At 37.7% G+C, this 17,209-nt stretch overlaps 1 protein-coding gene across 1 annotated transcript in view; it reads left to right on the top strand.

Moving 5' to 3' along the window:
- PAPPA (pappalysin 1) overlaps nucleotides 1-17,209 on the top strand; it is a 279,318-nt gene that overhangs the window by 117,732 nt on the left and 144,377 nt on the right. Inside the window, exon 8 of the mRNA XM_064291557.1 lies at nucleotides 13,562-13,690. Coding sequence (XP_064147627.1) covers nucleotides 13,562-13,690 — 129 coding nt within the window. The remainder of the gene's footprint in view (nucleotides 1-13,561; nucleotides 13,691-17,209) is intronic.

Raw genomic sequence — 17,209 nt, 5'->3', positions numbered from 1 at the left:
TTTAAAATGCATAGCTGAGATCAGAAAATAAAAAAGAAATGGAACTGAAAGACAGGCAAGAAATCCCTTCAGCGAATGTTCAGTTGGCCTAGTTTGGTTAAAAAGGAACCATCAGGTTGGGCAGTTGAAAAGATTGAATATTCTTGCATATTCCAGGAGAGAAGATTTGGCCCTATGGTTCTTCAATGTAGAGAATTAGAACCAAGGCCTTCAAAATAAATTAGGACTCTTGAAGGTAAAGGTATATACTTAGTGAAAGGACGTTTTGGGGATACATAGATTAGATAGATAGATTAGTTAGATATATAGAGAGATAGATAGATAGACAGACAGATAAATGATAGATAGATAGATGATAGATAGATAGATGATCAATAGGTAGGTAGATAGATGATAGATCGATAGACAGATAGATAGATTGATAGACTGATAGATGATAGATACAAAGGGAGGGAGGAAGGAAGGAAGAAAAGAAAGAAGGGAGGGAGAGAGGGAGGGAGGAAGGAAGATATGAATGTCTTCCTAGCATAGTAAGATGATAATGAGAGTTTCATTGCCTAGGATCTGAGTGGGGATTTGTAAACACTGTCCTCACTAAGATTTGAGTTTATACTGCTCAGTAAGATCTGGGAACACCTGAGCTGAGAACTTAACTGAAAAAATGGCCCCAGGTTAGTGAGTTCTGAGAACACCTAGAAGTTGTGAGGTTGCATAGACTTGACCCAGATGGCGCATGATTCCCACAAATTAAAACCCACTGTACATGAGCTCACATGCAAAAATTATAAACACAAAAAAGTAAACAAGAGCAAGGATCAGCAAACAGCAAAGTTTTTTTTTAATTAAATTTTGAGTTTGATAAGAAGTATGTATGGTAATATTTTAGATTAAACAAGAAAAGAATGTAAATAAATAGAAAGCATAATCTCCAAAGAGTAGATGAAAAAAGAAGGAGAAAAGAGGGGAAATAAAGAAATCCAATAAATTCAAATGAAAATGAGAAAGGATGAAAAAATAAAGAAGTAAGGAAAAGGTGTGATAAATAGGAAGCACAAACAAGATGGAAGAAATAAATTCAACATTAACAGTCATACACTAATCAGATTAAAGTCACCTGTATGAAGGCAGAGATGCTTAGGTTGGATTAAACTAAGGAAAAGTTCACTGAAAATTTAAAGGTAAAGGTAAAGAAATGTAAACATTTAACAAACAAATGCTAGCCCAAATACTATTATTATTAGACAACGAAAATATTCAGGTAAAATATATTAAGATAAAGAAGACACTTCATAATGATGAAAAGAAGATATATACAGGCACACCTCATTTTATCATGATTCACCATATTCCACTTCATAGATATTGCCTCTGTTACAAATAGAAGGTTTGTGGCAACCCTGCATTGAGCAAGTCTGTTGGCTCCATTTTTCCAGCAGCATGTGCTCTGGTAAGTCTCACAATATTTCAAACTTTTCATTATTATTATCTCTGTTACGATGACCTGTGATCAGTGATCCTGATGTTACCATTGCAATTGTTTTGGGACACCATGAACTGTGCCCATGTAAGACAGCCAACTTAACAGATGAATGTTGTGCATGTTCTGACTTCTCCACTGACCAGCTGTTCTGCTGTCTCTCTCCCTCTCCTCGGGCCTCCCTATTTATTCCCTGAGACACAACGATATTGAAATTAAGGCAAAGGCAATTAATAACCCTACAGAATCCTGGTGATAGTGGTTAAGAGCTCGGCTGCTATCCAAAAGGCCAGCAGTTGGAATCCACCAGCCACTCCTTGGAAACCCTATGGAGCAGTTCTACTCTGTAGGATCTTTATGAATTGGAATTGTATTTGAGAGCAATGGATAATAGCCCTGCAGTGGCCTCTGTATGTTCAAATGAAGGGAAGAGTCGCATGTCTCTCACTTTAGACCACAAACTAGAAATGATTAAATTTAGTGAGGAGGGCATGTTGGCAGCCAAGATAGGCCAAAAGCTAGCCCTCTTGCACCAAACAGTTAGCCGAGTTGTGAATGCAAAGGAAAAGTTCTTGAAGGAAATTAAAGTGCTACTCCAGTGAACACACAAATGATAAGAAAGTGAAGCTGCCTTATGGCTTATATAGACAAAGTTTTAGTGGTCTGGATAGAAGATCAAACCAACCACAACATTCCCTCAAGCCAAAACCTAATCCAAAACAAGGTCCTAACTCTCTTCAATTCTGTGAAGGCTGAGAGAGGCGCAGAAGCTGCAGAAGAAAAGTTTGAAGCTAGCAGAGGTGGGTTCATGACATTTAAGGAAAGAACATAACATAAAAGTACAAAGTGAAGCAGCAAATGCTGATGTTGAAGCTGCAGCAAGTTATCCAGAAAATCTGGCTGAGATAAATGATGAAGCTGGCTACACTAAACAGCAGATTTGCAAAGTAGATGAAACAGCCTTATATTGTGTCATGGATTGAATTTGTGTCCCCCAAATATCTAGCTAAATATCAACTTAGCTAGGCCACGATTCCCAGTATTGTGTGATTCTCCACCATTTTGTCATCTGATGTGATTTTCCTATGTGTTGTAAATTGTGTCTCTATGATGTTAATTAGATGGGATTAGTGGCAGTTATGTTAATGAGGCAGGACTCAATCTACAAGATTAAATTGTGTTTTAAGCCAATGTCTTTTGAGATATAAAAAAGAGAAGTGAGCAGAGAGACATGGGGAACCTGGTACCACCAAGAAAGATGCACCGGGCGCATAACGGGCCTTACCCTGAGAAGCTCCTGGTTCAGGGAAGATTAATGACAAGGACCTTCCTCCAGAGCTGACAGTGAGAGAAAGCCTTTCCCTGGAGCTGGCACCCTGAATTTAGACTTCTAGCCTCCTAGACTTGAGAAAATAAATTTCTCTTTGTTAAAGCCATCCACTTGTGGTATTTCTCTTATAACAGCAATAGATGATTAAGACATATTGGAAGACGATGCCATCTAGGACTTTCATAGCTAGACAGAAGTCAGTGCCTGGCTTCAAAGCTTCAAAGGACAGGCTGACTCTCTTGTTAGGGGCTAAAGCAGCTGGTGACTTTAAGTTGAAGCCAATGCTCATTTACTGTTCTGAAAATCCTAGGGCCTTTAAGAATTATGCTAAATCTATTCTGCCTGTGCCATATAAATGGAACAACAAAGCCTGGAAGACAGCACATCTGTTTACAACATGGTTTACTAAATATTTTAAGCCCACTGTTGAGACCTACTACTCAAAAAAAAAAAAAAAAATACAGCTTATTGACAACATACCTGGTCACCCAAGAGCTCTAATGGTGATGTGCAAGGAGGGCAAGGAGGTTAATGTTGTGTTCATGCCTGCAAACACAACATCCACTCTGGAGCCCATAGATCCAGGAGTAATTTCAACTTCGAAGTCTTATTTAAGAAATATATTTTGTAAAACTCTACTTCTCTTAGATAGTGATTCCTCTGATAAACCTGGACAAAGTAAATTGAAAACCTTGTAGAAAGGATTCACCATTCTAGATGTCATTAAGAACATTCATGATTCATGAAAGGAGGCCAAAATATCAACATTAACAAGAGTTTGGAAGAAGTTGATTCCAGCCCTTATGAATGGCTTTGAGGGGTTCAAGACTTCAGTGGAGGAAGTAACCATAGATGTGGTGAAAACAGCAAGAGAACTGAAATTATATGTGGAGCCTGAAGATGTGACTGAGTTACTGCAATTTCATGGTAAAGCCTTAATGGATGAAGAGTTACTTCTTATGGATGAGCGAAGAAAGTAGTTTCTTGAGATGGAATCTACTCCTGGTGAAGATGCTGTGGAGATTGTTGAAATGACAACAAAGGATTCAGAATATTACATAAACTTAGTTGATAAAGCAGCAACAGAGTTTGAGAGGTTTGAAAGAACTTCTACTGTGGGTAAAATGTACCAAACAGCATCACGTGCTACAGAGAAATCTTTCGTGAAAGGAAGAGTCAGTCAATGCAGCAAACTTCATTGCTGTCTTATTTTTAGCAATTGCAACAGCCACCCCATCTTTCAGAAACCATCACCCTTATCAGTCAGCAGCCATCAACATGGAGGCAAGACCCTCCACTAGCAAAAAGATTATGACTCGCTGAAGGCTCAGATAATGGTTAGCATTTTTTAGCAATAAAGTATTTTTTAGTTAAGGTATGTGCATTTTTTTGTTAGACATAATGCTATTGCACACTTAATAGAATGCTGTATACTATAAATATAACTTTCATATGCACTGGGAAACCAAAAAATCCATGTACCTCTCTTTATTGTGATATTCGCTTTATTACAGTGATCTGGAGCCAGACCCACAATATCTCCATATCTCCGAGGTGTGCCTGTAATAATTTTGAACTTGAATACACCAAATAATTTGGCCTCAATATACTCTTTTATACACAATTCAGGCGATGACTCTTACCAAAAAGAAAGAGACAGGTAAATCCATTAGGATATTCTACCATGCATTTCTCAACAATTGATAGAGCAAGCAAACAACAACAACAAAATTGTCGCAATCTAAATTTTGAACAACACAAAAAAATGTGTTTGATTTAATGAAGATATATGGAATCCTAGTACTGAATTCTCATTGTTCTGTTCAAACTGTTGCCTCTTGGTCTACGTATAAGCTCCTCTTAAGTACAGTTCATTTTACTTGGATCCACAACCAACACCCATGGAAGCAGCAGTCAAGAAATGAAATGATGCATTGCCTTGGGCAAATCTGCTGTGAAAGACCTCTTTAAAGTGCTAAGAAGCAAAGATGTCACTTTAAGGACTAAGGTGCTCCTGACCCAACCCGTGATGTTTTCAATCTCCTCGTGTATGCAAAAGCTGGAGGATAAATAAGGAAGACCAAGAAGAATTGATGCCTTTGAATTATGGTGTTGGCAAGGATATTGAATATACCATGGACTGCCAAAACAAACAAACAAACAAACTAACTAATCTGTCTCGGAAGAAGTACAGCCAGAATGCTTCTGAGAAACAAGAATGGTGAAACTTCATCTCACATACTTTGGACATGTTATCAGAAGGGACCAGTCTCTGGAGAAGTACATCATGCTTGGTAAAGTAGAGGGTCAGGGAAAAAGAGAAAGACCTTCAGCAAGATGAACTGACAAAGTGGTTGCAACAATGGGCTCAAGCCTAATGATTATGAGGATGGGGTAGCACCGGGCAGTGTTTTGTTCTGTTGTACATATAGGGTTGCCCTGAGTCAGAACTGACTTGATGGCACCTAATAACAACAACCACAACAGTACTGAGTTAAAAGTATAACTGTTTTCTTCTAGGGTACGTAGAATGCTTACATTTATTTTAACCATGTTCTAGACCACACAACAAATCGTAACAAATAATCAGAATCATATAGAACATGGTTTCAGTTTATGATGCAATATATAAATAAACATATAGATAAATACATCAAGGAAAAGATAAACTTTTGGGTTAATTGAATTTATGATCAAGAGGCAAAAATCTTACAAATAGCATTAGCAAACAGAATTCAGTGATGCACTAAAGCTCATGCCCTCACACAGCCACATTGTGCCAAAACTGGATTATCCCAAGACCGAGAGGGGCCTTAACATTAGATGATCTGTTAATGTAATTCACAATATAGCATAGTCCAAACCCCACTGCCATCAAGTCGATTCTGACTCATAGCGACCCTATAGGACAGAGTAGAGCTGTCCCATAGGTTTCCAAGGAGCACCTGGGGGATTCGAACTGCCAACATTTTGGTTAGCAGCCGTAGCTCTTAACCACCAGGTTTCCAACACATTAAGGGGGTTTTAAAAACAGGATTATCTTAATGGATGCAAGTTAAAAAAAAAAAAAAAAAAAGATACTTTTGATAAGATCAGATCTTTTTATTATTAAAGAAAGGGGAAAAAAAAGTCAACTGGGAATATAAAAGAAGATCCTTAATGTGATTAAGAGGTGTCTGCTGGAAACTTACAATATGCACTATACTTAAAGGTAAAGTGTAAATAGTATTCCTTTCTATTCCAGGGTCAAACCAAGGATGCCCAGTAACGCCATTCCATTGTTCCTAGCCAGTGTTGCTAGACCATAAAAAGGAACAAAAAATATGTAAGAAACTACATAGAAAAATGTGTGAGAATCAACAAATTATTAGAACTAATAAATCAATTCATAAGGACTTCTAAATATATATCAATTTACAAAAACTTTTTTTTACATATTAACCCAAAACTATTAGAATAGATATATAGGTAAATATATGTAGAAACATAGATACACAAATATATGTACTTATACATGTACATTAAAGCTACTCTTTTCAATAGCACTGACACCAATAACATACCTAGAGTTAGGAATTTACTTTTAATAAAAAAATTATGATTTTTATGAAGAAAGATTTAAAATTTTCCTGAAAGTCATAAAAGAAGAGCTAATAGATTACAGGATAAACTGTATAAATTGGAGGACACAATAACATAAAGACGTCCTTTCTCTTCAAATAAAGTTTAATAAAATTGGAACCAAAATTCCAACAGGCTTTTTTTTTTTTTAAATGAAACTTTAAATTCTCTTGGGAAAGCAAAGGACTCTTGAAAGAAAACCAAAGCATAGAATGAACTCATAACATTAAATCAAGACTTATTATACAGCTATGGAAATGAAGACAGTGTTATTGTTATGATAATAGGAAAAAATAGACCAATGAAACAAGATAACCCAGAAACAAACTCATATAAATATTGAAATGAGGGGTATGGCAAAGGTGGTATTACAATTCAGTAGTGCAAGGATTCACTGTTACATAAAGAATGTGAGACAAATGGTTCATCCACATTTGTAAAAAAAAAAAAAAAATCTTTTATCTCACATTATTTTCAAAGCTATATTGTAGGTGGATTGAAAGTATACATAAAAATTGAAATCCTAAAGCTATTAAAAAGAAATAGAAGAGGCCATTTTATGACCTTGGAGTGAAGAAAACATTTATTAGCAAGAATAGCAGAGATCATAAAAGAAAAGATTAAAAATTCTGTTCACGAAGCAGCATAAACAGAGTGAAAAAATAGGAGTCACTTGAAAATGGTATTTGTAATGCCTTTAATTACAAAGGATTAGCACTTAGTGTATATAAATACATGTACATATCAATAAAGAAAAATAATGCAATTTAAAATAGGCAAAAGTTATTAAGAGTCAGTCTACATGGGTAGAAACCTAAGTGGTCAAAAAAGAAGAAAAACACATATATATATATATATACACACACACACACACACATGAAAAAATACTCAGACTTGTTAGTAATCAGGGAAAGGCAAAATAAAAACAATAATTAAATGCCATTTAATACCTATCAGCTTGACAAACAAACAAATGTTTGGCAGTCCAAGTTCTGGCAAGGTCCTGGAGCAATGGTATGTCTCTCGGTAGGCATGTTAACTGGTGCAACAAATTTAGAGAAAAATGTGACAGTATCTAACAAAGCGGCAGTTACCCTCAGTCAAGCAACACACTTTGGATATATTTTCTTGAGACAAGTCTTGTTCTTGTGTATGAAACGGCTTGAACATAAATATTTAAAACAACATTGTTGAAAATAACAAACAAAAAATAATTTAATAATAACAATAATGATAGACACCACGTAGGTATCGTAAGAAAAGAGTGGTCAAATAAATTATGGTGTATTCATAGAGTAAAATCCTATGTCAGGGAAGAGAAATGAGCCCGATCTTCATGCATCAACATGTGTGATCTCAAAAACGATGTTGAGCAGAAAATAAAAAATAATAAGCTGAATAATGATAGGCAGAGTATTAAAACATCTATGAAGTTTCAAATACACAAACAATGCACCTGTACAAACAGTATAAAAACATACATGGGAGACAGAGGAAGAGGATAGAGGAAGAACGCCACACAGGTAGCTTTAAACTAAACCAGTACTTGTGGTTTATTCCACACCAAAAATAAAAGATATGAGGACAACATGGTAAATGTGATAATTTGACAAAGCTGGGTAGTAAGTCTATGGATGCTTGTTACAGTTATCTGTACTTTTCTGTATGACTGAAATATTTTCCAGTTAAAACTGTAATAGTAGTATGCATGAAGTCCCTGGAATATTAGGCTCAATAAGTGATTGTTTCCTTCGCTTTCTACTTCTTGGTTGGAGCTGATTACCAAGTGCCCAGGCATTATCCCCTGATTCTTAGCCTAAGGCTGGACTGGAACACTTTGCTTTTCTTGGGCCAGAGACATCCTAGGTGGTCCCACCACATCTTCTAGCTCAGACGATCTGGATGGTAGGTCCTGACCTACACCCATTCTCAATGTAGAATTTTAGCTGCTGAGGCAGCTTCGAGCCTGTAGAAATGCTCAAGACAGACAGACACAACACTACATTCCTCATTACCTTAGAATTATGGATTGCAGAGCTGATCATTCCACCCTTTCCAGATTCCCATTTCATAAATGAAGAAAATAATGGTCAGAGAGAAGAAATGGCTTGTCCATGAGTACTGTGAGTCAGTGATAGCTTTGAAAAGAACTTGTGTCTCCTGACTTCTAGATCTTTCCATGCAAACTCTAGCTGGTTCAAAATTAGCTCTTTTGACTTCTTGTTGGCTGTTTTTGTCAGTTCATCACAGCTGGTGCCTTCCACCTCTGGAAAACATTGACTTGGAATGGAGTTAGACCTCATTTGAGCCCCTGCCTCATGACCAGAAATGGTGTGACTATGGGCAGAGAGATTAGCCTTCCTTAGTTGTAGTTTTGTTCTCTGAAAAGGGGGACAATAATAATAATTATTCAAGGGACTGTTGTTTTGATTAAATGAGATTATACATACAAGGTATTAGGCATAGAACCTGGCATACGATAAATAACAAGCAGCAAATGGAAACTATGATTGCCATTATTATTCCAGATGATGGAATTTCAAAAAGGTATAACCAGCTATAAAAATTATGAAACAGAGATAATAAAAGATCAATAAGGAATAACCAAGCGGCTCAGTGAGGGTTTCCTGTAGGAAGGAAAGTGTGATCTTTACACAGTGAATTGAAGGTCTTTCTCCCTTGTTCTTCCTAAAGTAATTTCGTATTTCTCATTTTATGTTCATATAGGTCTAGGGCAAGACTCATACATCCTAATTAAAAGATAGGAAAACTGAGTGCCAAAGAAAAATGAAGTGATTTACCTACAGATTTCAGATTGGTTTTAATTGACCTGTTATGATATTAACTTCATATCAACACTTTAAGAAATGAGTATTTTTGCTGAAAACTAAGTCACGGGGTGTTTAGCCTCCTTATGTATATATTAGTATCCTTAAGATGATGATTTTATAATATGTAACTACATTTTTTTTTTTCTGATGGAGAAGTGGTTAAGTGCTGGGCTGCTAACCGAAAGGTCAGTGGTTCGAATCCATCAGCCACTCCATGGGAGAAAAATGTGGCAGTCTGCTTCCATAAAGATTACAGCCTTGGAAATCCTATGAGACTGTTCTCCTCTGTCCTGTGGAGTTGCTATGAGTTGGACTGGACTTGACAGCAGGGGGTAACTATATTTTAGCATAAGACTGTGCTCCGAATTTGCCATCAATATGAAATTTCTGAGGAGAAATCATATCATTTTGAAATGTCAACTTTTTTTGTTTCTAAGTGTCAGAAATGTAAACCTGAGGCAGACATGTCATTTGAGACATTTGTGGAAAATGATGGCTAAAAGTTGGAAAAGTTCAAAGAAAAAAAGGAAGAAAAGACATTCAAGGGATGCACAAAACAAAACTGGTCAAACAATCCCATCCCATTTACATGTGGGAGTTTAAATTTTAATAGCTAGAAAGGTAAAACTAATCTGGTATGCAGTTGGAAGGACTGGTGGTTAAATACTGTAAATGGTTAGTTTTTTTTTTTTTTTTAATTTAAAGTAGCATTCAAAATCCTATGAAAGAAATCAGAATTGGGTAAAACAACCACATTTCAGGTGAAGTGCTAAAATTTTAGTTCCAAACAAGAGTAAATGGGAAGTTTCAGTTCGGTAACATGTTCCCATCACTGCTCTAAATGAGAAGATTCTGAGCTGGAGAGTGATGTTGGATCTAAGAATATTCTGATGGTGTTGGCAAGACTGAAAAATGGAGATACTGGAGCAGGAGGACAAACCAGAGGCTGTGTCAGCCATCCAGGTTGAGATGGTGGCAACAGCAAGGTTGAAGAAGGGTAACACGGAAGCTGTTAGGTGAGGGAACCTGAGAGGGCTTAGGCTCTGCCAGGATGTGGGAGGCACAGAAGGGGATGGAGTTCGAATGATAGAGCAAGACTCTCCAGATGGTTTTAGGAGCAGCTGAAAGGAACAACTTAACATAAAAGTCTCACTCTTAGACCAACCATGAAACAGGTCCTAACCTTTGGCAAAGCCTTCCCAAAGCCACTTGCTCATCCTTCTGAAAGAATTCTATTCCACCTCAGTTCTTCAGAAAAGAACCAATGTTTAGCATGAATTTTGACTTTAACCTGGAGGAAATGTAGTTGTATTGCAGGAATTCTTCAGTGGAAAAACATAATCTTTAGAGTAGCCATTACATCCATCTCCCTCTCTCCACTGCACAGAGCTGTTGTCAGGCATCTATGAGATAATAGTACATGAGCCATGCACAAAGAGATGGAAGAAGGATAATTACTCAGCTTTTTTCTACCAATCAGATGTGTTCTATGTGATGCTAGCGGTTAGAAGGAGGATCAGTGTGCAGAAGTTACTGGGAGCCAGATTGTGCTCCCGGGTAAAGACAAAACTGCTGGGATCCAGAATTTTCAGAAGTTACAATGGTCAACCTGGGAAGAGAGGCACTGAGGGTGTTCTAGTCCAATGATGGGGTGGAAAAGAGAGTTTCCATCAAACCATGACACACATGATGGATGGTGACCCCTTTCTCACTGGTTTACTTAACTGAGGTTACATGTAATCTGTCACCCACCCCTTTTTTTATAAAGAACAGAAACTAACTCCAGTGAATGAGATTGCTGATAATTAAGTATTAACAGTAATGGGCTGACATTTATTAACTGTTTATCATAAGCTGGGCGCATAGGTGCTTTATACATTTTCTCATATCAATCTGCAGAAAAATCCTGGGAAGCCAGGTTTATGACTGACCTGAAATAGTTCAGAGAGGTAAAGCACCTGCCCATGAGTTCCCAACCAGGAAGCAATGAAGCAAGGACCGAAACAGGTACTTGCTTGCCCCAACGTTGGTGTTTATTGAGAAGGAGGAGGAAGAAGAAGAGAGACAGGAGGAAGAGCAAAGTAGAGGGAGGAGAAAAGCATTCACAAATATTAACAAAAAATATTAATAGAGCACCTTAAATATTGTCAAGCATAAATCACTTGTGACACACACCGTAAATGAAGAACACAATGTAGAGAAGTTACTCTTTACACTCTCACCTTCTCCACAGAAGTGACCCACATGCTTTGGATGGTGACCACATACACCCAGTGGCCTGGGAGCTGGCCTGAAGCAAATTTCACATTTTGTTCCATAGCATGGCCATATTTGTTTAATAGAAAATGAGTTCCCATATTTTAGAGCAAAATGAATGGACAATAGACTGCATGTCATGTTTATCTGTGCCTGTATATACCCCCTGGGAAAACCACTCCCCACACAAAATATTCCAATTTTAGAAGCACCACCAGAAAAAGTACATATCAATTAATCAAGGGTTGGGTGAAATAGTCAATAAGCTAAAAAAAAAAAAAGCCTAATAACGAATTGGCATTCCAGAAGTTTACAGGGTAGTTATTATGCATGCATGCAACATCTCAAGATTTTTATACATTATTCACCTGCTTAGTCTTCATTAACAGAGAGCACTAAAAGAATCCCTAAGGACTTCTGGTCTACCTACAATATTACTAGCTGCTCCAGTGCTGCTAAAACAAACTCCCTTTGGGGTGATAACCCCAACATTCTCAGGAAGGCTGTGTTCCTCACCAGAGTCTGTCAGTGCTCATAAACTCCAACTCATGGTTGTACCGAAAGCCAGGAGACAGTTTCTGTCCATTGCTCCTGCACCTGTTATCTTCTGGGCCTTATCCAAACAGCCCCAGCCCTCACAGCAGCTGAAATAACAGTTGGGCAAGAGAACTTGAGATTTGTTTTACATCGTCCTTTTGTTTATGAAATCCCCCCCAACTTTGGAATCTGATAGGAATTCTCTTCATTATCATTTTGTGTTTTTTTTCCCATGGCTTTTTTATTATTACAAAATAAATAATTGATATGGGAGAGATGAAAGAGGGCAGATCCCTGTCTTTGAAAATGATCAAAAATGCAAAGGATGTGATGATTTGGCCATGTGGAAATGACATAAACATATCTTTACCTTAGAGAATGGTTGGCAGTAGCCAGGTTGGCTTGGTGGCAATAAGAGGTTGTGCAGGTAGTTGAGAGGGACTAAGGGGAGAAGAGGAGGAGAGTAACCTAGAGTAAGGTTCGGCATTAGGAAGTCAGACCAGGCATTGTATTAGAAAGTCTTGAGTATACAGAAGACAAGACTGCTTTGCAAGAGATGAGATTATTAAGACAGATGTCTAAGATAAGGAAGGCTCTTGCTATTGTTATTGTTGTTGTCAGTTGCTGTTGAGTCAATTCTGACTCAGGGCAACCCCATGTGAGCTGAGTAGAACTGCCCACCAACCTTTTGCCTAGTAGCCAAGCACTTAACCATTTGCACCACCCAGGGGCTCCTTTTAAGATAAAGAATAAGGAGGCAGAATATAGTGTATTATTTAGTAGCATATGATTGTAAACAAGTTGCTTAACCTCCCTATGTCTCAGATTGATCATCTGTAAAATAAACATGAAAATACAAGTACCCATGTAGGGTTGTTTTTATTCTCCAATGAAAAAGTGCATGTCAAGTGCGTAGCCCAGGGCCTGACATTTATTGTGCATACAGTTAATGGATGTTATTATTGTTATTACTTTATTCAAGTGGCAGGGAGTGGGGAGATCACTGAATGTACAGAATAAGGAAAGGGATTGCTCATGTGGAATATGGTTTATCCTCACGTCTTAAAATGAAGGGAAAAGATGAGATAAAGCCCAGAGAGTCTAATACGGTGCTGTTCCCGCTCTGTGACTTTGCTTATACCATTTGTTTTTCCTGGATGTTTTTCTCCCAGACCCCTTCATTATAGGCCACATAACATCTAATACTTATCCATTGTGGTTATTGCAAGAGTTAAATTAAGATGAAAAGTAGCTAGCAATGTGTATGGTTAGCAGTCAGTTAATGCTAGTTTTTACCAGTATACTTTTTAGTGTGGGCCATCATGCTCAGCAGAGTGCCTTATCCACACTAGACAATAAAGATTATTGGTTAACTATGTGCCCGTGGGATTTCAAAATGGAGCAAGAGTGATAGGATATACTCGAGGGGATCAGTTCTCCAACCTCTCCTTCCTCTTACGCCCCCAGTGTTGTGTTTATATAGCTAACTGTATTTTTTGTATTTCCCAGGGATCTAAATCTTGGCAGTGTGTACCAGTACCGGGTCATCACCGTTTCAGGAACTGAAGAGAGTGAGCCTTCACCTGCTGCCGTATACATCCATGGAAGTGGGTACTGTGGTGATGGAATTATCCAGAAGTAAGTAGATTTAACTAAAGAAAAGAGAGTGATGCTAATTCGGTTAAGTGATGGCCAGGATGCTGAATAGAAGAGATTATGAGATTCTCTTCCAAGTGTGAGCTGTGAGCTACCAGTGATCCCCAACAGTCTACCAATTTATCTGCAGACATTTTATTGGCCTCGGAAGAAAAGCAATTATTCCTTTATTTTTTAATTCATATACTTCTCAATTATGTAATACAATATATGATTTAGATAGAGCTACCATTATACTCTTATTATGTTCTTGTTCTTAGTTGTTCTGTTTTATGTGGGCTATTTGTCCTTTCTGTCCCAGCCAGCAGTCAGTTAACAGGACAGAGTTGGATTGAGTCAAAACACTTTTTAAATGCTTTGCTGGTTAGCACTGACATTTCTTAAAACTGAATATATATATATATATATTTCTTTTGTATGATATCACTAATTTACAAAATGGGTCAAAAGCTCAATAAAAATAGCCATGTAAGTACTCTAACTCGCTATAATGTTGAAACCATAAATAGTAAACAGTACTCCAGAGTGAATATTGAATGTGACTGAATACGCTGAGACAAATGAATCAATAAGTGTAAAGATTCCATATAAGCAGCCAAAAAGGAAAACCATGATTAGAAAATACAAGGATGCATGTCTAAAGAGTGGATTTTATTGGATTATCAGTTGGTTTATTCCATTGTCCACAGGGCAAGATGTTAGGCAATTGCCAAATGGGGCAAAAAAACCATCAAAACTTTTGTACTGTTAAATTAAAAGAAAAAAAAAAAGGAAACCTTAAGATTTTTCTTTCAGAATGAGGACAAAAATGCTTTCTGGGACAAAAATGAGTAGCTTTGTCCTTAGATGTGAAGAAAGGACCAAAAACCTTAGTAACATTATTCAAAATTAAGTTTCTTATCATCAAACTATTTGCAAGTCACACTATTGCTAAAAGACTTGTAAAACTATCGACAGACTTCACATTCTGTGTGGAGAACAGAAAACAAGCTATTGGCAAAATTCCTTCATTAAATGGCACTGTTGGATGTCACATAATATCTGTGCAATACGGAATTACGATTACTCTTTCCGTAGGGGGAGGGGTAGTGTAAAAAGAGAATTAGCTTTCCAAGTGGACAAAACCACTGATGTGCAGGCCAGTAATGATTATTTTTATGATTTCAAGTGGTCTGCTCAGGGATCTATATTCATGTTTTAAATATCCTACACCTATAATTTCAAAGCTGAATTGTCAATATTTTAGTATACTGAGAATATGACATAAGAATTTTTAGGTGCTGAATTATGGTGCAAATTACCTGATTGCCACAGATTTGACTCTTCAAGCATAGAAAGTAAAGGTCCTCACTTGTCAGAGAATGAAAACAATGATGTACTGTTGTGTGTGTTTAAAACCCACATCCAAATGCAGCAACAGAATATGAAGATACTGTTTCCAATATCAAATACAACAAAATCAGGTAAAGGGACCCCTTGGCTTTCTCTCGCACCTTAAAACATCAACTTGTAGTTTGATGCAGCACTTGTCTGACTGAGCAACTGATCACAGGGATCTTTAGGGATAAGGGCCCTGTAATTTGTGGGTCTAAGATTGATCTGAATATCGAGCATATCCAGGAAACACTGGCAGTCACTTCTGACAGCCCATATTGTGATCTGGTATTTCCTAATTTAGCACAAAGAGTAAAAAAAAGAAACTCACCAGATTTGGAACCTGATTTATAACCCAATCCATCCATCTTGGAACCAGATTTACGTGCACTGGTAAAACATCACACACATTATCTTTCTTCTCAATGGTCTAAAATGATTACTATTATTGTCATTAATTCTAAATAGCATTCTTAATTTAATGGAGCTTTTTTTTTTTTTAGTATTTTTACCTAAAATTGGTATCCTGCATACATATCAAATACCTGTTAAGTTACTTATAAGTACCAAATACTTGTTGACACACTTTGTAGAAAACTAATGTAAATTATGGACCCTTCCCTAAAAGAGGAAAAACACTATGGGGGAAAGGAAAGATGTCATCCTAGGTAATAAGACTTTTCTTGGGATAGTACATACTAATTTATGATATATGTAATGGAATTTACCAAGAAACATGGACAGACTCAGCACTCATGAGGCCCCTAGTGGACGAGTGCTCAGCCATGGATAATCTGCAGCAGCAGATACTCCCACTTTCATATAGACCTTCTCCTTGCTTATCAACACAGTTAGGTTCCAAAGACCAGGTCGTTATGCAAAAATTGGAGTTATGCAAAAATGAAGGATGATCGTATGAAATCACAAAACCACGCTGTGGTCGTAAAGCAGGAAGCCAGGCTGCCCGAGCCCATGCTGTTGCCCACCCCCCAGCTGTTCCTGGGACCACAACTGCTCCATCACAGCCAGCGTCATTCTCACCTCAGCATTTGTTACTACCAGATATACATCGTTAATGTGCAGAATAGTCAGAGAGTAGATTTTGTCATAAATGAGAAATGTTGGATAAAGAGATAGTTGATAAGTGAGGACTAGTTGTATAGTGTAAAGACAAAAGCACTGGATGAGGTATCTGGAGATGTGGATTAATACTGTAATGATGATACAAAACAAAACAGAAAACCAGATTAGTTGCCATCAAGTCAATTATGACTCATGGCGACCCCATGTATTGTAGAGTACATAGGGTTTTCAAGGTTGTATGACCTTTTGGGAGCAAATTGTCAGGTCTTTCTTCTGGGGAGCCTCTGGTTGGGTTCAAACCACCAAACTTCTGGTTAGTAGTCCAGTGTTTAACCTTTTGCTCCACCCATGGACTCAATAATAATAATAAACATTTCTTGAGCCTCTACTATGTGCGAGGCACTGTACTAAATACTTTTCTCCTTGAATGTTCCTAGCATCTTTATGAGGTAGATCTTATTATCATACTTTACAGAAAAGATAACTAATGCACAAAGAGATTAAAGAGTTTTCTTAAGCTTATACACTCAGAAAGTAGTAGAACCAAGATGCGAACCCAGGGTCCACGTTCTCATCTGGACTCACCATTGCCTTGCCATTTGACTTGACAAGCCTACAAAACTAACCAGGGAAGAAGTGGCTGCTGTGTGGTATCTGCAGTGCCCCAGCCCCCGGGCCAGGCACTAGGGTGCTAGGATGATGAAGACTCTGTCACTGCCTGTGGCATCTCACAACCTAGTGTGGGGGACTCTCAAGTAACACGCAGTTTGACAGGCACCATGATAGATGGTGCATAGTATCTATGGACACAGAGAACAGCCACCCACTCCAGCCTGTGAGGTCAAAGAAGGTTTCTCAGAACCTCCCTATCTAATATTAGATTGGTCATGCCTAGAAGATATTTATGGTGACCCTAGCCCAGGTTAAAAACAAAAAAAAGAATTTTCCCCATAAATTCCATGAAATATCTAAAAAGCACAAGACCATCACCAATCTCCTGGCTGCAGTATTCACTGGGCCCACCTTAGAAAATGGGCTTCTTTG

The sequence above is a fragment of the Loxodonta africana genome, chromosome 9, assembly GCF_030014295.1.
Source record: "Loxodonta africana isolate mLoxAfr1 chromosome 9, mLoxAfr1.hap2, whole genome shotgun sequence".
NCBI classification, from domain to species: Eukaryota; Metazoa; Chordata; class Mammalia; order Proboscidea; family Elephantidae; genus Loxodonta; species Loxodonta africana.
The sequence above is the reverse complement of the archived record's forward strand: the minus strand, read 5'-3'. Positions and strand labels throughout refer to the sequence as shown.